This window comes from Chelon labrosus (assembly GCF_963514085.1).
Source record: "Chelon labrosus genome assembly, chromosome: 9".
Classification (NCBI taxonomy): Eukaryota; Metazoa; Chordata; class Actinopteri; order Mugiliformes; family Mugilidae; genus Chelon; species Chelon labrosus.
The window spans coordinates 8,388,804-8,411,308 of record NC_140359.1 but is presented as its reverse complement, the minus strand read 5'-3'; the positions used below and the strand labels follow the sequence as shown (position 1 = coordinate 8,411,308).

Here is a 22,505-nt window from a genome sequence, read left to right as displayed (position 1 = left end):
CCTATTGGTGCTTTACACACATGCATTCTCACTCCAGTGCCATGCACTGGGAGCAACTGGGGGTTCACCACTAACCCTCTGGTTAGGGTTAGGGTTACTTACTACTTACTACCTACTGAGCCACAACCACCCCATCTAATGTATCCATTCTATAAATGCAACTTAATTATGTTTTGATAACTAAAATGGCAATACAACTAAAATAACAAAAAACGTGTCAGTGTCCAAAGCACACACTGATCAGCCATAACATTATAACTATTGACAGGTGAAGTTATTCTGTAATCATGGCTCTTGTCAGTGGTATATATTAGGCACCAAGTGAACATTTTGTCCTCCAAGTTGTTGTGTTAGAAGCAGGAAATACTGAAGGGTTTGAGTGACTTTAACAAGGGACAAGTCATGACAGCTAAATGACTGAGTCAAAGCATTACCAAATCTGCAGCGCTTATAAGGCATTCACAGTCTAAAGTGGTCAGTACCTATATCAAAAGATCCAAAGAAGGAAAAGTGGTAATCCATTGTTGCCAGTGGCCTCTTTTAGCAGGATAAGGCACCCTCCCACAAAGCAGATACAACAGGATCTAGTGGGGTCCATGGCTTGAAGGCTCTGGGCAGTTTTGACTACCAAAGGGAGACTCACAATGCACCTGTTCATAATGTTATGGCTGACTTTATTAACAAATAATGCACATTATACATATTTATATGAGAGAGTATATCAGATTCAACATATATTGTTGTGAAACCAGTTGTTTGGATTACAAATTAAAGATACTACACATACAATGTTAATAATTTAAACAATTCCAGCTTCTGGTCGCTAGATGTCGCCCATCGCAGAACTTCAGTCAGAGTGCGCGTTCTGGTTAAGTACACATGCACATATTTGCAGCGCGTTCACGAGAAAGATCCTGACCAACTTCCAGAGCAGCAGCAGTGTTTGAAGTTTAAAAAGGAAAATTCAGACTTCGTAAACACACAAGAAGCTCTCCAAACAGAAAACCTGCGCAGTCCACACCCAGGCAGCCACTATGGAGGATTTAGGTGAGTTATTTTTCTAAAAAAGCTGTTTTTTTTTTGCCCTCAGTGAGGAGCGGATAAGCAGGGTGGAGGAGTAGTTAACGTTACGACGAGATTTTACGTTGAAAAAGGCTGTTTGTGGTTCACTGTAGATCAGTCGTGTTACTCCAGAAAAAAAAACAACGCGTATCTGATGAAAGTATTATTAATGTTTGACACGTTTCCAACTTTTTTGTTTTAAATAAGCATCGGGGGAACTTAGCGTCTGGACACCGCTAGCCTTTACCCCCTTTTAAACCTTCCCTCGCCATGGTAACCGTTAATATCTCTCATATTAATAATAATAATAATAGTGATACTGATACGCTTGTTTAAATCAGCTGCTTCTGGTCAATATGTTGTGCCAGAGGGAGGAGATATTTTGCTGACATTTTGACATCGAGCTTTTAACGTTACCTCCTCAACTCTTGCCCCCGGGGCTATTCATTCCTGCTTTGAAGTGGTGGAGTCAACAGGCCTCCCCATTTAGTCTGCTCAGTACGGGACAATGTGAGCTCAACCCCGGCTTGGCTGACTTAAAATGACCCTACAGTGTGATGGAGCAGACTTTAATGCCAGTGATACATAATTACTGACCACTTTGTTCCCTTTTTTTTTCACGATGACTGAACAGGAACTTTTAATTATGGGATACAATAACATTTCCATACACTCCTGTGCAAGTCATACATTTAATTAAAAAGTTAAAACCATCACCATAAACAAAGCTGAAATCTTCTCTTATTGCTGTCAACATGTCCTGCTTCGGTTATGGCTAGAATAGGACGTGAAACGGCTCTAGTTTTATGTCCTTGTGCTGTTGATTTCCGAGGTTACACACAATGGTTACACATCAGCCTCTCATGGCAATGTGGTCACTGATGGGTGAAGTAAGTAACACTGATTACGTTGTTACCATGGCACCAGGGATGTATTGGGCAGCAGGTAATTTTGTCCTGAAAAGTTGATGTGTCCGAATGAAGCGGAAAAAAATGGGCCACGTGGAACGATTTGAGTGACTCTGACAAGAGGCAAACTGTAATGGCATGGACAAGTGGGTCAGAGCATCAACAAAACTGCAGCTCTTGTCGGGCGTTCCTGGTCTGGAGTGGTCAGACTCGGTAATCAGAAGTGGCCCAAGGAAGGGAAAGCAGTGAAAGGTGACAAGGTTAATGGGCAGCCAAGATTTAGATCCTACAGACAAGCTACTGTCGCTCAAATAGCCAAAAAAGTTAATATTGGTTTTGATAGAAAGGTCTCAGAAAACAGAGTGCGTTGCTGTGGATTCAAAAACCTTCACACGGCACAAAAGTTGCTTACATTTATTGATTACTTATTGCTTTAGGATTTCTGTCAAAGCAATAAGGTAAGGAGATGTGAACTACCCTTTGTCTGCCAGCTAAGATTTCTGATGTTATCAGAGTTATGGCCCACACTTTTATTATCCCTTAGCATAACTACGATCCCTTTATCTGCCGCTTATTAAATAGCAGCGCTGGCTGCAATCAATAACATACAGTTTAGTTACTATTTCCTTGCTTCATCTGTTTTTTTTCTTTATGCCCTACTGATCATTGGCCCTTGACCTTTGACAGCGAACATCCGAACTTCTAATTCTGTTGTTGTAGTTTTCGGCAGCTGGTCAGTCTGCTATATTTACCTGACTAATTCAAAATAAATCTCTTACTCCACCTGTCAGGTACTAGGAACGGTTCCAGCGTTGTACTGATCTTCCTCTGTAGTACGGCAGTAAAATGGATTTGTTTAAGTGGAGAGATGATGGGCCACATTTCTCATTTAGCCAGCTGTGAGAATATCTCCAGGGCACATTAGGTGCCTCTTTCTGCCGTAGGCCACTGAAAGGACCGATTGTTGTTTGAGAGGGAGCCTGCAGTCTCGTTGAAGGAGGGGGCGAGGCTGCTGAGGAATTTTGAACATCACTCTGTGTCAGGGTCCAAGGCCAAATACTCTCTGGGTCACGACTTGCCTCCTGCCGCTGCTCCTAACTTATGTGGGCTGTTGATTTCAGCCAAACCTGGGTCTCCTGGTGGTTAAAAAATCTGAGATCATCTGCCCTGCTGTAACACTTTTTATTCACATCATATGTCCTCACGAACTATGCAAAAACAACAAATGTAAAATATTTGCGAATACTCTATGACCACGGTTTACCATACTTCCACTTAACCCCCAGCTAACAAGCCTCTTCAGGTCCTTGTACTGGTTACTGACAGGTCCACATGGGGGTGTTTGGAAACCTGATCAGACTGCTCCTTTCTCTCTCCTTTCGTTCTGTGTGTATATTGATCTGCCCACGTTGCCTACTGCTTGGGGAAGGGAATTCCCTCAGCAGACAGTTAGAGCTCCTCCAGCCCCGTCAGTCTTTTACAGTCCAAACCAGGTGGCAGCCAGGCCAAGCCTCACATTCATTACTGATATGGCCACCAAGGAGACGAGACTATCCGACAGCCTCTCCTCCTTCGGTGTTTCATGTTTGTCAAGTGTGAAGCCACCGTTAAGCGCTCTGTGAATTCATCAGGACTGTGTAAAATTCAGGCATACTGACCTCGCTCTATTTGCTGTGGGTGCCTTGCTCCATGTCTGCAGGTTTACGAGAATGGGAACAAGTTTTCTTACTGCAAGTGTATCAGTGTTAAGGATTACTGATCAGATAAACTAGGGAGCTGCCCTATTTTCTGCGTATTTGCTAATTAATATGTATTATTAAAAGACAATATAACTGAAACTGCAGCTTCTGCGTTTTAACCAACCCTCGGCCCTTGTCTAAACTGAATTTGACCGAGGACTGAGGCTGTCATCTGATATAACACGTATGTTGTTGACTTCATGTTTGACAAATAATAATAATTTAGCTCAAATTAAAAACTACAATTGCATTATCTGAGACTTCATTAAACAGCACAAGCTTGTACACACATACACATTTTGTAAACTTGCACCTTTGTGAGTCTGTGTGGACAGGTCTCTGTCAGGATTGATCTGGACTCAGTTTTATTCCACTCCGCTTTTCAAAACCGGGTTGCATGGTGATCTGGCGTGAACAGCATAACATTGCATATCCCTGCGATCATCTGACGAGAAAAGCAGTTAACAACAGGTGATGTTTATTGTTTAAAAGCACACAGGCTGTAAAACTGTGGGAGCCCTTCAGCTTTATTTTCAGGCCCGTGTATACTATTTGTGTGGTGGCAACACCTTATAAACAAGCATTTTGTAAATACACAGCAAGCCTCCAATATTTACCGTAATTGTATCAGTTGATTACTTTGCAGAGGAATGAATAGGGCTTGGCTGAGATGTAAGAAGCACTGCCCTAAATGTTTACAGTGTTTGCACAGCATACCAAAAAATCTTAGAAGGTCTTCGGTGGTTTCTGTGCCCCAGTGAGTCGGCAGCACAGAGTTAGTGTTACCAGACCAGCTATCAACACCCTACGAGGGCTGCAGGGTTACTGCATACCACCCCTAACCAGTAGGCTGGCCTGCTAGGCCGGAGTGAAGACTGTAAATCAGTCTTGTTCCTGAGCTCCACACCCATCCTGTTCTGGGTCTGGGGAAGAGGGAGCTACATGGCTGACCTCATCGCTTAGGCAACAGAGCCTGCCCCACATCCTCAGGAAACAGTGGAGAAAAACAATGAGCAGAGTCAGTGCTGGAGGCCAGCAAACACTGGTAGAGAGGGCAGTTGTGGGCCTGGTGCTAAAACAGTGTTTCCACTATTAATGCTGTTGTACCGTACTGTTGTTTCACTCGCAGTGCCCTTCAGTGTCTTCCTCTTCCCCTCATGCTGTTTCCACACCTTCCCTTTCCTCTGCCTTGTAACTTGGCTCAGAGAACAGTGATGATTATTTTCCTTACAGGTCTGTGTAATCAAGTAGGAATCTGAGTCCCTGCTGGATTCTTTCAGTGTTAGTCAAGTTCAGGACATCCCAGGACTCTTGAGAAGTGGACTCTGTGTGTATAAGCAGAACAAGAAATCTCACTTCTGCCTTTTAAATACCAATTCAGCTTTTGTTTAAGTCTTAAGTTTCTACTCATCTTAAAGGAACTGGAGTGGTTTGAGGAACACAGTGACGTGTTTAAGGTGTTGACTTGGCCTCCAGATTCCCCAGCTCTCAGGTTCAATCAAGCATCCGTTCATGGAGGCCTCACCTTGCAATTTGAAGTGTCTGCTGCTATGACGTCTTGGTGCCAAATACCACAGCACATCTTCAGGGGTCTACTGGAGTCCATGTCTTGACAGGTCAGGGCTGTTTTGGCAGCAAAAAAGGGACCTACATAATGTCAGGACAGTCTGAGAGCATTAGATCACTTGCTGGTGTAGAGTGTTAATTAAACAAAAGAGGAATTTTCTGGTTTTCTGGTTGCTTTCCTGATATTTTTTTGGATTAATTGGCTTATTTTATTGAATTATGCATTAAAAGATTTTGTTTAAAAAAAAATCTTTATTGATTACAAGCCAGATTGTGTGACGTAGCCATGATTTACCCACTGAATTCATGTGGATAGCTGTTAATTGCCTTTTTGTAGAATTGCCATCTGTCTCCTTTCAGTCAGTGTTTAAGCACAAGGAAGACAAGACAGCCTTTCTTTGATAGCTCTTCTCATCCTACCCAATTGCACTCTCTTACGGCACAAAAGGCTCCTCACTGACATACTGTTTTCACACATGGAAGGCTATGAATGTGTCCTCAGTGACTGGGTGTTACATCAGTCTTTAGACTTTCCCTTGTCATCTGATTTACTAGTCTGTGGGGAAGTACTTTTATTTTGGTCCAGCCTTCTCTCAAGAGGAGTGTCATCTTTCGGATATGGGGTTGCTTGGCAGGGTATTTTTAGTTAGTAATCACCCTAAGATGCTTCTGTCTTTTTGATTGTGTATTCATTCATCTTTTGCATGGGGTTGTGTGTTCTTAATTATTAACCGGTGGCCGTCTTTAAGCCAAAGGGCTTGTTATTAACTTCTCTTTTGGGCTGTCATTTTTATTTGTTTGCCCGTTTTCTTACTTTCTGTGTTTGTCTGGTTTCTACACAGCCTTCCCTGTCTGTCTCACTGGCATCTCACCCTCCACCCCCTCTCCATGGCCCCTGCCTGTCTTGTTTGATATAAATATCATGATGGGTTGGCCTGATGGGGTAGGGTTTCCTTGTGGGACTGTGCCCAGTTCTGCTCTTTTGCTCCCTGGCTATAAACAGGTGAGCTGTGGACCCTGGTGGCCCATCACTGTTACCCACGTGTTAATAGAAAAGATTAAACAGTCTCCATGTTCTCCCTGCCTTCCTGCACTGTACTCCTACACTCTGTGGGAAATGGGCAGTAAAAACACTGACATCTCCCTTATCCTGGAATTCAGAGCATGCTGTAGTTAGCGGGAACGGGTCCTGTAATTGTCAACACATTATTTTCATTTTCTGGCCTGACAGATGGGGTTTTGTGTTTGAGCACATTCTTCATCAGCTCACTACCTAGGCTCCTGAGCTAGAGAAGAAACGTCTTCTTGACTAGACTTTATTACAAAGCATCATTTTGAATCCAGGTTGGAGTTTAAATGAGGTTTCACCGGATTAGGGCAACTTTAAATGCTCCTGTTCCCAAGGCACCTTCACTGTGTCCCCGCCTCAGTGCTCGCTTTCTGCAAAGTGGACAGTGGAATGTGTGGAATTCCCCATGTACCTTCACTCCCATCTGATAAACGCTGCAGGGCCATGGCAAGGCCTCGGGTGGGTGGATAGTGGTGCACGGACAAGACTGTACATGCACCCACTGCCACAAGAATGTGTACAGTATCCACATGACCCTACAGTTGTTTGTTGAACATAATTAAAGATAAGAATAGTTGCCACAGTGTCACCACAGTTCGATCCACAGACAGAATTACTGTTAATATAACGGCATATTGTTTGAATGAGGTCTGGTGAATTCATCTTGAATTATTAGTTGCTGTCAGATCTTTTTAGATGACAGCTTTATTCATCCAGTCCTGCACAATGAGCTATTGAGTCAAGATTCTGTTAGAGCAGAATTGGACTTTGTCCATTGCTGCTCCTACCCCCTGTCTCGAATGGAAAAGATTAGCCTGTTACTTGGCTTACAGTGCATGTTTGCATTCTTAATGCTTCTAACTCTTTGCCGACCAAACTTGTCTGAGACTGACGAAGGCTTGTTGTCTGTCCTCGTCCCAGGCTCAATGCCGCCCTCTGCAGGGAAATGAGGAAAGCAAAAAAGATCGGTTGCATCTTCATTCTTCATCATTTTATGACCTGCCACGAAAGATGAGCATAGTGTGTTTTTGAAGTGCAGACTGAAAAGTCGCAAAACACAAAAACATGGATTAAGCAAATCCATCCATCCAAAATTAACCTTCAAATAGTAACAGTGACCTTACATGTGGAACTGTCTCAGTTTTGTAATCTCACCATCCCTAGTTTTTCTGGTATGTCCCTCACCTGCGGCACTACGCAGACTGTTGGTGACTATGAAGCTGATTTTCCAGAGAGGATACTTTGATTGGCTGTTCATTTAGTGAGCCAGTGTGCAAGAAGAGAAACAACTAAAAAGATGGCGAAGTTGAAATTGCAAATTGTTTTTTCCTTTTACATATTTAACTAATCATTGAAATGCACAAATATTTTGGACGACATGATCATTTAGAATTAATAAACTTAAGACCAACTGATGATGATTCAGGAGAAGACCTCTTTGTATGGTGGTTTGTAGCCTCCCAGGTTTTCTCTTCCAGCCCCCTGGTCTGTCATACGGGCGCAGAACATATGGACCAGTTACATCTGCAGTTAAGTTAAGTTCAGACACATGCTAAATGAGGCGGAGTCAAAGTCAGCCTGTGTTGCTGTTAGTTCTTTGAAGTTCATTTGGCGTACTGCTCCTGTACGTCACCAAATCTATTTCAAAACTATAGATTAATTTTCTGTCCATCAAATTAATAATTGACAGATTTCTCTAATCGATTGAAACCCTGTGTGCGTCAGGAAACTCTAAATCCAGATTCATGTCGTACATAAATTCTCAGTACGACTTATCATTTTTCTACTAACTAAAACTTGTTGGTTTTAAAACATACCGGAGCTGTTTATTTCCCTTCAAGGAAGGAATAGAGTCATAATGTGTTAGCTGACATTCAAACAATTATTCTAACCGCAATGGATATCCCCTCCGGAGATCTTTTCTGGTGTTCATGGGCCTGTGCCAGACTCACAGATGTGTAGTATCAGCAGGTGGGAGGCGAGTGTTGAGACACTGTTAGAGAAGAAGTGTGGAAAAACTTGGCTCCGTCTCCAAGTGTTTTGGAAGGCCTATGGCAGTACGGCTGTCCTCTCTGTCAAGGCTGCTAAGAACTTTCTAGGAATATATTGCCATACTTGGTGAGGCATTTATTTATTTATTTATTTTAGTTGAAAAGCTGAAATGTGAGTCTATGTCTTTATCCCGATCACTGCATTTTATGTGATTCACCTTTGTCACAAAACCTGCCGTGGTATTTTTCTGGCGCAGGCTTTGTTTTATGAGTGACAAAGTCAACTTCAGTAAGGCCTTGTCTAGCATGTCGGCACCAGGTGCAGATTATTTTGAGCTTGTCATGATATTTCAGCACATTTGCACAGACATGGCCTACTCGCTGAGCTTACTGCTTTAAATAGGTTTGCGCTCCCATGTGGTTTATGTCAAACTTCCTGACTTAAACATTTGACTTCTGGTCATGATCCCTTATTAGACTGAAGGCTATGAAGAAGAGTTGACACTGACGATTGTAGAAGTTAAGCCATAGTCTTATACTAGTTTGCCTGAGTGTAACATTTTCACTTTAAACATACGTCTGACAAATCTAAAGTTACATTCCTGTTGATCATATTCATTGTAAATGCATCACTGATTAATCATTGATGGTGACAATGCTTTAAGGAAGTTTGTTGCTGAGAGAAAGGGGTACTGAAGGATACTGTCACTCAGTTTTGGCCATTAAACCACTCCCCCAGCAGACTGGCTGCATGTTATCACTCACTTGTTGCTCACGCTATCTTTGTCTGCACTGCTGTCCACCTCACACACACATATAATCCTTCCTGGAGGATATTACAGACATAGCAGGTGGGGAAAAATGTGAGTACACCTACTAGACTTTCTAAGGATTGAAAGTTGTTTTGTTTGGTTATGAGTTTATATTGTCTTTGTTGTATAGTTTAGTCTTGACATAGATGAAGGAAACATTTATTAAAGCCTGATATCTCATGTATTCTTTATATATGTGTAACTCTACAGTTTTATGTAAAAGTTTTATGTTGTTGTGGCTTGATACGGGGGTTAAGGGTTAGATGAAGTTAAAAAGTTATCACTCGTGAATAAATTCCAAATCCAGAGTCACTTCGTACTTCACAAGTTGTATTTTGTAATTTTCCTCTGATATTTGTAACAATTTTCCACCCAGCATTTCGGGTGGTCTGATCTTAAATGTCCAGTTATTGTTTGAAACAGACTGTATCCAAGCCTCCGCGGTGCGACAGTATGCACCGGGTGATTGCAGTCTATTCTGGACAGGCTGAGGATGGATAGATTGTGTGATGTAAGAGTCTATTTTGTTCCTGCGTTCCACCGAACACTCGGCAGAGTAACACTGTACCCCGTCAATCCTGGACAGGGTTCAGAAACACTGTCTGTCTGCCAGTTTGTTTCATCAGTCTGTCTTGTTAAATTCTCAGTCATTCTCTTAAAACTGAGACTAATCATAGGCATGACTCTCATTAACTACAGGTTGTATATTTAGTGTTGACTGCTGGGGAAAGTAAGCTGGGGATTTTAAAGGTCTAACGGAAAGCTGAGGCTCAAGTGATCTTGCACTTGTACGACTGGCATTGATGAGAGCTTTTTTTCTTGTTGACATGCTGCAGTAGATAGAGCGGGTTGTCCACGGACCAGAGGTTAGCGGTTCGATCCCCGGAATGTGCCACATGCCGGATTGTCCTTGGGCAAGACACTGAACCCCCAGTATGTTTCACTGGTGTGTGAATATGTGTGCGCTTTTGTGAGCGAATGGGTAGATGCGTCTGTGACTATAAAGCTCTTTGAATAGGTAGGAAAGTGCTGTATAAAAACAAGGCCATTTACTGCCATTGTTTACAGCCTGACACCACAGTCAGTAGTCTCTGCAGAGCAACCGAAAGTCCCATTAAAGTTTTCACAGGTTTCCAGACCAACCGTGCTTGTATGCGGAAACATCTGGCAGAAACCAATCAGGAGTTTGGCTGTGATATATTTGTTTGAATTACACAGAGAGAGAGTGTTTTTAGCTATGCTGATGATATCTTTCAGACGCGTTGCTGGCAGACCTGGAATCTACTACGTCCCACATCTCCAAACGTCCAGTGTTCTTACCTGAGGAAACCCCCTACTCCATTCCCACGGGAGGACACTCCTACCAAGATGTGTCAGTTCCACCTCCAGTCCCTCCTCCACCCTCAGCCGAAGCTCTGAACGGGTCACTGATAGATCAACCGGACTCCCACCACTCCTCTCAGCAAGTAGGTCTCTATGCCGCCGTTCAGACCTCGTCTTAAAATATCTCTCCACATGTGTCTCGACCCACCACCCAGCACAGTTTTGTGTTCTGTATGCAAACAAAAGCCAGCATCATTTGGGGCAAAGTTGAATAACGGTACAGAATCCAATGCTATTTCAGAACCATGATCAGCGCGCGACCTCCGGACATGATGGAGATAAAGGTTTAGGATTTATGGCTCAGTCGGTAGAGCATCAGTCTTTTAATCTCAGGGTCCAGGGTTCATGACCCTGTTCAAGTGCAACAAATATCTGAGATTTACTGAGTCTTCCAGTCTATCTAATGAGCTGTGGGATCTGTGGACACATTAATTTATAGATTTGACATAAATAAATTCAGATTATAACGTTATGTTTTCATTTTTGCAGCAATAAAGGTAAATAAAGACGCTGGTTATTACTGAGAAAATTTGTAACTTAACTTCACTGGGCTACTTTACATACATAAACATGAACACATCGCAAACTAACTACTTGTCGATGGTGTTTTTTTTGATAGAATTACACATGGTCTTCTCATATTCAATATTTAGTTCATTTTTGTTTGGATCTAATGCATGGCTGTATACATGTGATAATTTGTTTGTGATGTTATCAAATTCATCAGAAAAGAAAAACAGAGAAAGATTACACAATTGACTTGGTTCAGATTTATATCAACACTAAAGCAAATTTTCAGGAGAACATTTTTCTGTATGAATGACCTGTGTATGTTCTGCAGTCGTTAGGTTCAGCCCAGAAGAGCTCTTGGTCCAGGGACAGTAGCAGTTCTCCACTGTCTCACATTGAAGAGGACCACGTCTACAGGTATCCTGCACACGTTATATGTACTGCTGGTAAAGCTAATCACATTATCTTGCATTTTCGTTGTCTTCGGTTTCTATTAACAGTTGCTCCTTTCTCTCTCCTCTTCAGTTTTCCAAACAAACAGAAGACATCAGACTCGTCAACAGCTGCCATGTCTTCTGCGCTGGGCAGTAACCTCTCAGAGCTCGACAGGCTTCTGCTGGAACTTAATGCAGTGCAACAGAGTTCGCCTTCATTCCCCACTACAGGTGGATAGAAAGCCCTTAGCTTTGTCAGTTCTGTTTATGCTGAGCTGTTTTACTAAAGTTATGTGTCCACAGAGGAGGCAGCTCCACCCTTACCATCCTGCAGCATCACCCACTATGAGAACGGCAGCGGCCCTGACATCTTGGTTAGCTCCCCACCTCAGGAAAAACCCAAGAGGAATGGAACAAGGTTGGAGGAAGGCCGACCCAGTGTGGAGAGTCTACTGGACGAGCTGGAGGGCTCGGTGCCTTCACCCAGGTAAAGGGTCCCTTCACTGCAGTTGCTGTCTAACTTTGTATGTAGTTAGATCAGTGATGGGATGCATGACTTTCAAGTCCTTCTCCGATCAGAGATGTATGTCTATGTCAGTGATGAAGGTTTTCATTCCTCTGAGCTCGCCAAAAACTGAGTTTAAAGTGTGCACCCACAAGCAGGATTTGTTACATTACAATCAGCTTGGTAGCTAGTTCTGGGACCATTAACATGATGAAGAGTTCAAATGAAACCTGTTGTCTCACCATCTGTCATGTAGCTGTTCTGGCCAAACACTGTGTGAAATGGGTGTGAATGTTGGATCACTGCTCTTAGAAAGTTACACACATTGTTTGGTGGGGTTCTGGCGTTGAAAAGGTGCTCAGAGAAACGTTTTGCCTTGTTATTGGAAATTGTGTGAGAGCTTATAGTACATAACAGATATTTTCAGTTTGGTTGTTGGTAAACATTCAGTGTTTGCACTTAATTATAAATTATATTGTAATATGTATTTTCCAGCCCCTCCCCTCAACACAGCGATTTGGACACGTCATCTCAGCAGCAAGCCAGAATTTCAGCTTCTTGTGCCACAAGAGAGCTAGATGAGCTGATGGCCTCTTTGTCTGACTTCAAGGTACAGAGCAGCATGAGTGAACAATGGAAATGCTACATCAACAAAACGTGCACTTCTCCTTTCATGTTCCTGATAATTTCTGTCCTCTTCCTCTTATCTTATGCTTCTCTTTTCTCTAGCCCAGTTCTTTGGGCTCTCTGCTAGACCCAGCAGGAGCATTTTCCAGCTGTCACCATCCTCCAGTCACTTCCTCTGTTACCCCAGTGGCTTCTCCTTCTCTTAGTCTGTCCCACCCGTCTGCCTGTGCCTCTCCTCTTTTCTCTTTACCTGCTGGTTTCGAGCTACACATAGACGAGGATGGAGGAGACGGTGGCATGTTGAGGCCCCATTCGAGCCGTCTCCTTCCTCACAGTCCTACATCCTCACTTTCTGCTGCCAGTGACCTAGACCTGGACTCTGTGATAGATGTCTCTGCCACCATGCTCTCATCACAAACCAAAACTCTGCTAGTCCTCTCTCAGCCCGCTTCCTTTAACTCCAACCTGATGAGAAATGGCTCAAGTCCTTCAGATACCACCTCCCCCTCACTTACTTCTGTTAACACTGTCCTGGACCACAAGTCCTCTAAGTCTCCTAGTCCATCTGTAGACCGGTCCTCACCCTCAGCTACTGTTGGTAAATTCTCTGCTTGTTTTCATGACCTTGATTTCTCTACTCCACCTCCTTCCAAAAACTTCACCCCTCCTCTCTCCATTCCTTCCCCACTCGCTGTTGGTGTCAGTGTATCTCCAACTTCTGCTCATATCTCCTCAAAAACATCTTCACCATCTCCAGTCTATCCACCAATGGACCCCTCTCAACTGGCGTATGCTAGCACCAACAGACTGTTAGAGACTGCACCACCAGCCCAGAGAGTCAGCCCCCTCTCTGTACAGCAACCCTCTGTAGTAGAACCTTCCCTGGACGAGGCTCTAGACAAGTTGCTAGCAATGAGTTTTGCACAAAATCAAACAACAGCATATCTAGAGGATCAACAGCTGAATATGGAGGCACAGTGTCTTGGTAGAGGGATGCAGGAGGTGCATGAGGAGTTTATCCTGCCCATGGACAGGAACAGTGTGCTGCCGGACACTTTCACCAGTGGCACCAACACCATCACAGACGGCTCAGTAGACGGAGGCACTGATGGGAATGGGGATCTGGACTGGGCTGACGAGGAGCTGTCAATGTCCTTACATGACGGACTGGACGGCACCATGACGCCTTACACTGAGAGGCTGTACACAGATGGCAGTATGACCCCGCTGACAGAGGCCAGCTGGATGGATGAGTCCATGACCCCGTCCTCATGCCCCGGGACCCCTGATGTTGCCCTGGACCTGCCCCTGATTCAGACTCCCAATATAGACAGAGTCTCTGCTTCTGGACATGTATGCATTTCCACTCCTGCTTGACACAAAATGAGCTTGTTTGACTTTTATTTATTTATTTTTTTGCTTTTGTTTGTGAGATATTTCTATATATGCTAGCCTCTGCTTCAAGGTCAATTCATTGATCAGTCAAATTACCTCCCAGAAATGAATATCTTTGAAGTTTGCCAACTAAAGATGACAAAACCGTCTTGCAGAGTAAATACTGCACACGGTTATGCAGAGGCTAGCTAAATAGACATGAGCTAATCAGAGTTTTTGCTTTGATTGTGCACTTTACCCACTAACTGGCTTTTTATTAGCACCAGCACTCAACATGGCACAGGCAGTTATGTGTAGGATCCTAATGCAGCTTATATTGTGAAGTGGTTATCGCTGCCTGAGAGTCTGGGGGGGACGTCCATTGGCAAGTGTGACATATGACGTAAGCATGCAAGAAAAACATGAAGTGTGACTCTAAGCCCACTGACCTCCACTACATCCTGGCATGTCTGCGATTTGAAAATAGTTTGGGGGACTCGCCTGCTCCTCCAGAGCTCTGCTGTAAACGCTTAAGCTGGTGTATGATTAAAGTGGACATATGATGAGGTGCTTACCATTCCCTCTTAGATAAAATCAGTGATTAGGCGCACGAAGGAGACTCCCAATGTACACCCCATGTACCGAGACGGTCATCTGCGCAGGAAGATGGGACCTGTCATTGTTAACAAGAGCACTTCTCAGGACCGTCTCATAGAGGAGCTTCAGGGTAAGCTTGGGATTGGCCGCTCAGAGCGGCGGCGTAAACAGTCTGATGAATGGCTGACCGAGGGTGTCATCATCGCGTCCAAACCTCAGCGTTTCCGTCCTGATTGGGTCAGCAGTGAGGTCGACAAGGTTGGCTTCAGTGTGCTCAAAAGATTACCCAAGTTTTCTTTTTCCAATTATTTCACCTTTTCTATTTTTCTACACATTTCCTCTGTCTCTTTGCTTCTCTGTTTCTCATTCTTCTTTAGATCACAATTCCCCCAGAGTCACCTGTCCCTGTGAGGAAGGTGCTCCCACCTGTCTCTCCCCCTACCCCTCGCCGACCCCCTGTTACAGAAGAACCTAAACAACCACTCATCCCAGTACAACTACCCCCTATCCCAATACCCCCACCTCCTCCTCCACCTCCCTCTCCCCCTCCACAACCTACCCATATTCAGGAACCAGTTCCTGCTGCATCTCTGCAGATGATAAAACCCTCACCTCCACCAGCCCCAATTCAGGAGCCTCCTGCCCCCAAACCAGAACCCCCTCCTCCTGTCCTTAAAACCCCAACTCGGCCACCACCAGTGGAGACAGTTCCACCAGTTCCCCCCAAAGTCCTGGTGTCTGTAGGTTGCCAAACAGAGTATGACCCCATCTTCCCTCCAATGCAGGCATGAATCCCCATCTCTTATCTCCTCTGTTATTCACACTTCTAAGAAACCCACCTTTATTAGTCTGATACCACAAATGTTCTCACATTTACGTGTATATCAGGCACACAACAACTATTTTCATGTTTAAACATTTCAGATTATGGCCCAAGGAAAAGGCGGAGTTCCTGGGGGGCCCCCAACACAGGTCAACAAGCTGGACAACATGCTTGGTAGCCTGCAATCTGACCTCAACAAACTGGGGGTGCAGACAGTAGCTAAAGGAGTTTGTGGTGCCTGCTGTAAGCCAATTGTTGGACAGGTGAGATACTTATGCAAAATAGACATCTTGTATCCATCACATAAATACAGTATATAATCTTTCTAATATCATCGTTTCCCTACTAAATGAAGAGTCGACTTCTCTGTTTGTTTTAGGTGGTGACTGCCATGGGACGCACGTGGCACCCTGAACACTTTGTGTGCACTCACTGTCAAGAGGAGATCGGTTCCAGGAACTTTTTTGAGCGTGACGGACAGCCCTACTGTGAGAAAGATTACCATAATCTGTTTTCCCCACGATGCTACTACTGCAATGGGCCCATACTGGATGTGAGTCGCTTCTCTGTACATACAGTATGTGGTCTCTATAGATTCCTAGAATAATCTGCCCACAATAAATGCTGTCATGTCGTTTCAGAAAGTTGTGACGGCGCTGGATAGGACATGGCATCCTGAACACTTCTTTTGCGCTCAGTGTGGATCCTTCTTTGGCCCAGAAGGTATTCTAATTTGTTTTTACAATAATTTAGGACTATGAATTGGAATTTGTACACATTTGTGTTTATATGATTGATTAAGTGTGTTTCCGTTTTTTCCTGTGAAGGGTTTCATGAAAAGGATGGAAAAGCCTACTGCAGGAAGGATTACTTTGACATGTTTGCACCGAAATGTGGCGGCTGTGCTCGAGCGATTCTGGAGAATTACATCTCAGCGCTGAACAGTCTGTGGCATCCAGAGTGTTTTGTTTGCAGGGTTTGTATCATCCTTCTTTTCACTTAATAGATCAGACTGGCAATCCATCATCCACAGTAGGCTCACGTCACGATGCCCCATTTTAGGGGTAAACAATCCCTTGTGCTGCAAACAGACTTTAAGTGTAGTTTAAACAAATAACACTTTGTCAAACAGTTGCTGGTTGCAACAGTAAAACCAAGAATGCCAAGCAAGCTTTTGTGTAGCATATCTCACGAGAGATACCTGAAATAATAAAATCAATCTAAGAGCTGGCTACAAAAAACCCCCACAATATTTCAGCTACTTTCACACACTTCTATCAAGAATCTTGAAATTCACCTCCAGTAAGCTAATGCTAACGCAGCTAACCAGTCAGTGTTTTATAGATGAATTAACGTACTTGCAGACAAAAACTATCTCAGTATTGCAATATGACAACAGACACTAACATTATCATTTTATTTCTGTTGTGTATACATGCCAAAAGCTGTTTCAAATTAAAAGCCTTCAGTTAAATACCAAACAGGAAGTCAGATAAGATGGGCTACATAAGGTAACATAAATTGGGTTATCTATACTTTGTCTTTGGACACAGTTTGAATGAAATGGTTTACAACATTACAGAGATGGTCACACTAATTAGAGGCCTTCTCCCCACTAAACTGTTTTTACTAAAATGAATTTAATATTAACACCTATAAAATAGTGGCACAGATGCTTGTCAGTAACAGCACATAATACAGGACAGGACATTGACAGCAAGTCTGTGTGGCCCATCTGCTTTGTAGATTCTTCCACATTTATTAGCTACCTTGATTCTACAGTCTTCTGTAACCGACTGGATTGTAGGGGGACCAGGTTCTTTGTCGACCTAGTGTTTGGGGCTTAGGTTAGACTGACCAGGCTAATACATAATGTAGTTAGGTCATTTATCAGAGCTCAGTGCCATTGCTAGATGATTACTGTTTGTAGAGCAGGAGTAAAATCGGTGTTTGTTTTGCAGGTGGCCACTGTGCAGTGTTATATGTACTGTGTGAAATATGTACCCAAATCAACGGCATGAGACAAATCATTTTTTTTTCATTATTTTGATGTTATTTTTTCAAATTAACTTTCCATGGTGGTCCACCAAAACGGAATCGACTTTACTTCTCTATAAGGATAACAGTATTAAAATACACGGTCTGTGTCTTGTAGGAGTGCTTCACCCCTTTTGTGAATGGGAGTTTCTTTGAGCACGATGGCCAGCCCTACTGTGAAGTACACTACCACGAGCGCCGCGGCTCCCTCTGCTCCGGCTGTCAGAAGCCCATCACGGGACGCTGTATCACAGCCATGGCCAAGAAATTCCACCCGGAGCACTTTGTCTGCGCCTTCTGCCTGAAGCAACTCAACAAAGGCACCTTTAAAGAACAAAACGATAAACCTTACTGCCACGGCTGCTTCATCAAACTCTTCAGCTAAAGCATTTTTAGTGCAGGTAGAGTAAGAATGGATTTTGTTTGTTCAAAGGAAGTTTTTTTTTTTCTGATGATGATGTTGGAAGTATGCGTGGGTTGGGTATGTGCATGTGGTTGATGCAGCACACTGACTCTTCTAGACTTTTTTCTTTCTGTCAGAAATTTGGAAAAACTTTTTTAGACTGACAGCAGTTTATTTTTGAAGATTTTCTGAGTGTTGAATTGGTCAGTAAATGCAGACATATTTGCAATTTACAAAAATTTTTAAACATTGGAATGTTTGTTTCACATCAACCCTGATAGAGAGAAGATGTAAGTTTTCCCCCGGTCTCCTGATATGTGTTGGACTTTTTCCAAAGGCAAAGAAACGGTCATTCTTTTGTGTAACTGTTGTAACATGATTGTGTTTTCATATCTTTTTAGAGGGTGGTGAATTATTACTGCACACACTGAAATCCATAGAATCCTCTTACTCACTGGTTGAGTGCATCATTTAAAAAATACATTTAACAGCAGATAATGGCTTGTAAATATATATACGGTTGGACGGAGCTAAACTCATGGGAATATCATGGATAAACCGTGTCTGTAAAAGGGCCGAGTCTGCATTCGCAATCATTTAGTATGTGTGAAATGAATCTAGAATCAAAAAACGCTCGTATATAAGCTTTTACAAATGAATCAAAATCTGAATCTCAACACAAATCATGAATGGTTTCATATTTCCAGTTATTGTCAATGAAGAAAATTCACTGTGTAACCATCCACCATTGTTACATTTTTGTGCTGCCAAAGCATTCCTTGTCTTTTCACTGAAGAAAAGAGAAAAATAATCTGAAGTGGAACTGGTTAAAGACATTGGGAGTATATTTTATGTCTCTTACACTACCATTACTGAAATTTTTATTTCTTTGTAAATATCCATTGCAGCTACATTGTAAGGACGGCATGCTTAGGATGTTTAATAACCACTTATTCAAAGAAGGAGAAGACTGCTGGGAAGGCATAGCAAAGATAATTTTGCTGTCATTACTGTATTGAGAAGCTGATGAATGTTTATTACTTTTGAAAGAAGTACACAAAGTCTGCCTGTGATATCTCAACTCAACTATGCAACTGTGGATTAACAACTTTGACTTTCAGCACGTATTTCTTAGCTGCCTGTGCCCTTGTGTCAGTATCATGTCTAATAACACTGGCAAATTCAGCTAATTACTGGTAGCAGGTCAGTAGTCCTAGAGAGGCTGGTGGTCTGCTAGAATAAATCGTAGGTTTAGATGACTAGTTTCCCCTCAGCATCTGAGTAGCATCTACTGTATGAGCACCAGGTGGGGTCTGTACATGGTCAGAGCAGCAGATATATTTGGCCTTTTTTTTTTTTTTCTTGTTCAGGGAATACTAGAGCCTTAAATCTTTTTCTCACTCTATTTAAGATACCATGTAACAGTTGTCTTTTCAAATCAGTTTAGTAGAGTGTTATTTAACCAAAGCCATGCCTTCTTTGAACTGTTGTTGTGTCTGTTCACTATTGTTTTTGTTTTGTTTTTTTCTTTTCACTTTGAATGTCAATAGATATGAATAGTGAAACTCCTCAATTCTAGTCTGATTACACAAATAAATTCTGTTTTGGTATCAAAAAGAAATCCACGGTCTCAATTTATGTTTCATGTTTTAGCTTTTTATGAAAACTCAAGGAGGTGTTTGTTTAGACGGCACAAATGTAGAAAAACATTGCATCTTTTAGACTTCAAAGAGTAGGAAAGGTACAGGTAAGGAATCTTATTATATGTTTTTAACTAAACTTCAGATTGGAACAACAGTCAATGATAAATTGACTATTTATATCGTGAAACACTGGAGGGTATTTGTCCCAAAAGTTTTTATGTAAAAAGAAAAAAGAGTATCTCCAGTACGCATCTTCCACCATGTGGTGGCGCTAGTACAACAATATAGTAAAATCTTTAGACAAAGAAGAGGGATCCCTACTGGATTGGACGATGTACCACGTGATCAGGGTCGTTATACCCGGAAGGATGACAAATGTTTATTACTGATGTTTCAGGTAAGTCCATCGAAATGAGTCGATAATTTGCCAAGAATTAATATCACTTGTTGCTTTTCTACGTTGTGTGGTGGGACAGACTTCTCCCGTAGCCGTTAGTGTTAAAAATATTATCTGTGAAACTTTTGAGGTCGTGTCGGTTGGTTGTGTTTGCCGTTACTCGTTATTTAAACTTTAGAGCTTTTATTTGAAATAGCAATAGTGTCAGTTAATGTTGTTGTGTACATTAAAGATTCGCTGCTGGGAGTTAAGTTGAAATTTCCAATAGTTTATTATATCTATGCATAAATATGAGACACTGAAGTATAATTTATATGAATAATACACCAGGTAGTCGTATCACTGTGGTGTGCGTGTCTTCTGTTTTGTGAAGAAGTGTTTCATTTCTCTTCATGTTTCCTGCAGTGACAGTAAACTAATGACTGCTGTCAATTATCAGCTGTGGATTTAGTTTTTGAACAAATTAGTGAACTCTAAACATCCACCTGTCTCCAGGTGTCTTGCTGCTAAGAGGACACAAGCGGTGGCTGGACCAAAATGGCATCCTACTTTGATGAACACAACTGTGAGCCCACCAACCCAGAGGAACAGTATCGCCAGAATGCACTGCTTGAACTGGCCAGGTGAGACTAAACATACCTGATTCTCAATATAATGTTATACCTTGGTCAATGGAGTGCAGCGCTCTGACTTACTGTTGTTCTTTGTGTAAAGGTCTTTAATGCAAGGACTGGACTTGATTGACTCTGGAGTATTTGACTTGTCTGACTGGGACCAGCGGCTTCCTCCTCCAGCTGCCAAAACTGCTGTCCAGACCCTCACCGTGGTCATCATTTCTCCAGAACAAGCAGGTGAGAGTCGTCTGCCGTAGAAAAATTAAATGCTTACATAGGATCACCAATGGTTTGATGATCGTCCAGCAAATGTAGGGGAAGAAATGATGATTACGAACAGGCAGCGAGAAGATTTTGATCAGTTTCTCCAGGGAAACGTCTCATAACAGTGGACCTGGGAACATCTGTGTGAATATCAAGACGACTCATGGGGAGATTTAATCTGTTCTCACAGACAAAGGTCTCAAGTGTCCTGTGTGTTTGCTGGAGTTTGAGGAACAAGAGACCGTTCGAGAAATGCCTTGCAAACACCTTTTCCACTCAGGATGTATACTCCCCTGGTTGGGGAAGGTGAGTCTTGCAAATGTATGATGAAGTTTGAGTGGCTTCTTGGAAAGTCTTTTGAGTCTATCGTCGCATTTTTCCATCGTAGACTAACTCCTGTCCGCTCTGCCGACTTGAATTACCCACTGACAATCCGGAATATGAGGAGTTTAAAAAGGACAAGGTGAGTGTGTAAATGTCGATCGACTCAATTGATCCTCATCTTCTTAGTGTGCTTTAATTGGGGCTTCAGCTGAATAGTTTTTATTTTTCTCTCATGTAGGAGAGAAAAAAACAGAGAGAGAACCGACTGGAGGATCTACATGGAGCCATGTACACATGACACAACGGTGCTGTGGTGCAAGTTTGTGACATTTTAGTGAAAATTAAAAAAAAAAAAACAAGTGAAAGTTTGAAGAAATGCGCAAAGCTGCATTCTTGCCATAATGACCAAAACATAATTTCATTCACGGGGAGGGCATCAAATAAGAAATATTAAAGAGTATAGTAGGAATATCTGGCATCTATAGTGTCTCCTAAACAAGACTACGAAACTGTCAGGAAATGTTGTTATATAGCTGCAAAGCCATCATCACATTTAAATAAGATCCAGTCTTTGAAATATTAAAGTAAATTTATAACAAATTCAGGTCTAATTTCTGTTTATTTGGTGTAATTTCATGGCTAAAAATGACAGTAACTTGTCTTAATGTGTGGCTACAACAACTGAGGGTTTTCCAATTTCATTTGATATGGTGTGGATTGCAGCACAAGAAACTGGGTTATCAAACATTTAAAATCCTATTTTGTTACTTTTAGCTTGGATGAAAACTTTTAAGATGCTGTTGACAGCTGCATATAAATGTATATTATATAAACGTATGAGCTTTAAATGTACAAAACCATCTGTTCAGCATCTTTCCATTTAATATGAAATATTTATGAAAAGTTTTCTTTCTGCATTTTTTTTTTAAACTGGATGTTTTTGTTTTGCAGCTTAATTTGTATAGACATTTTCAGATAAAAGTAGTAGCTGACATGGACTACATTATGGATTATATTTGCACAGAAAATTATATCTGTATTCCACTGAGCATTTTGATTTTAAAGCGCACTCCAGCAACTAAGTGTAAGTGTTGTTTGTTTTCAGTCATTTTTGGGCAGGTTTTATGCCTTTAATTTGACAGTTAGTTGTGGAAAGAGACAGGAAGTGATAAGGTGAGAGGGGGGAATATCACGCAGGGGTCGGGCCACAATTCTGTCTTAAAAACAGAAAGATATAAAGCACAGGCGGAGATAATTTGACAATTAGTCCCGTTATTTTGCATTATGCATTTTAATGCTATCCCGCTTTGCCTGGTAAATGCCCACATACTGCAAACTCCACGTTCCCACTGGAACACAGGCCCTGAATATTTGCAGTCTCCAATGGAATAATTTTTTCCAGACTTGACAAAGCTCCTCTGTT

The 22,505-nt window shown here is 42.2% G+C and overlaps 2 protein-coding genes across 3 annotated transcripts; both read left to right on the top strand.

Moving 5' to 3' along the window:
• Window positions 1–783: 783 nt before the first annotated feature.
• On the top strand, window positions 784–17,839 carry pxnb (paxillin b). 2 transcript variants are annotated; one of them, XM_084551178.1, is made up of 11 exons: window positions 784–1,047; window positions 10,405–10,613; window positions 11,372–11,457; window positions 11,566–11,705; window positions 11,778–11,961; window positions 12,475–12,589; window positions 15,502–15,663; window positions 15,780–15,953; window positions 16,042–16,123; window positions 16,228–16,376; window positions 17,556–17,839. In XM_084551178.1, the coding sequence occupies exons 1-11, from the start codon at window positions 1,035–1,037 to the stop codon at window positions 17,820–17,822; spliced, it is 1,581 nt and encodes a 526-aa protein (XP_084407304.1). In that variant the 5' UTR covers window positions 784–1,034; the 3' UTR covers window positions 17,823–17,839. The 2 variants fall into 2 exon arrangements, with proteins under 2 accessions (XP_084407304.1, XP_084407303.1); XM_084551177.1 differs by having other exon boundaries at window positions 11,372–11,705.
• Window positions 17,840–19,843: 2,004 nt separating this feature from the next.
• On the top strand, window positions 19,844–22,160 carry rnf181 (ring finger protein 181). Its single transcript, XM_084551180.1, has 6 exons — window positions 19,844–19,880; window positions 20,376–20,503; window positions 20,595–20,731; window positions 20,949–21,064; window positions 21,147–21,221; window positions 21,321–22,160. The coding sequence occupies exons 2-6, from the start codon at window positions 20,418–20,420 to the stop codon at window positions 21,378–21,380; spliced, it is 474 nt and encodes a 157-aa protein (XP_084407306.1). The 5' UTR covers window positions 19,844–19,880; window positions 20,376–20,417; the 3' UTR covers window positions 21,381–22,160.
• The last annotated feature ends 345 nt before the right edge of the window (window positions 22,161–22,505 follow it).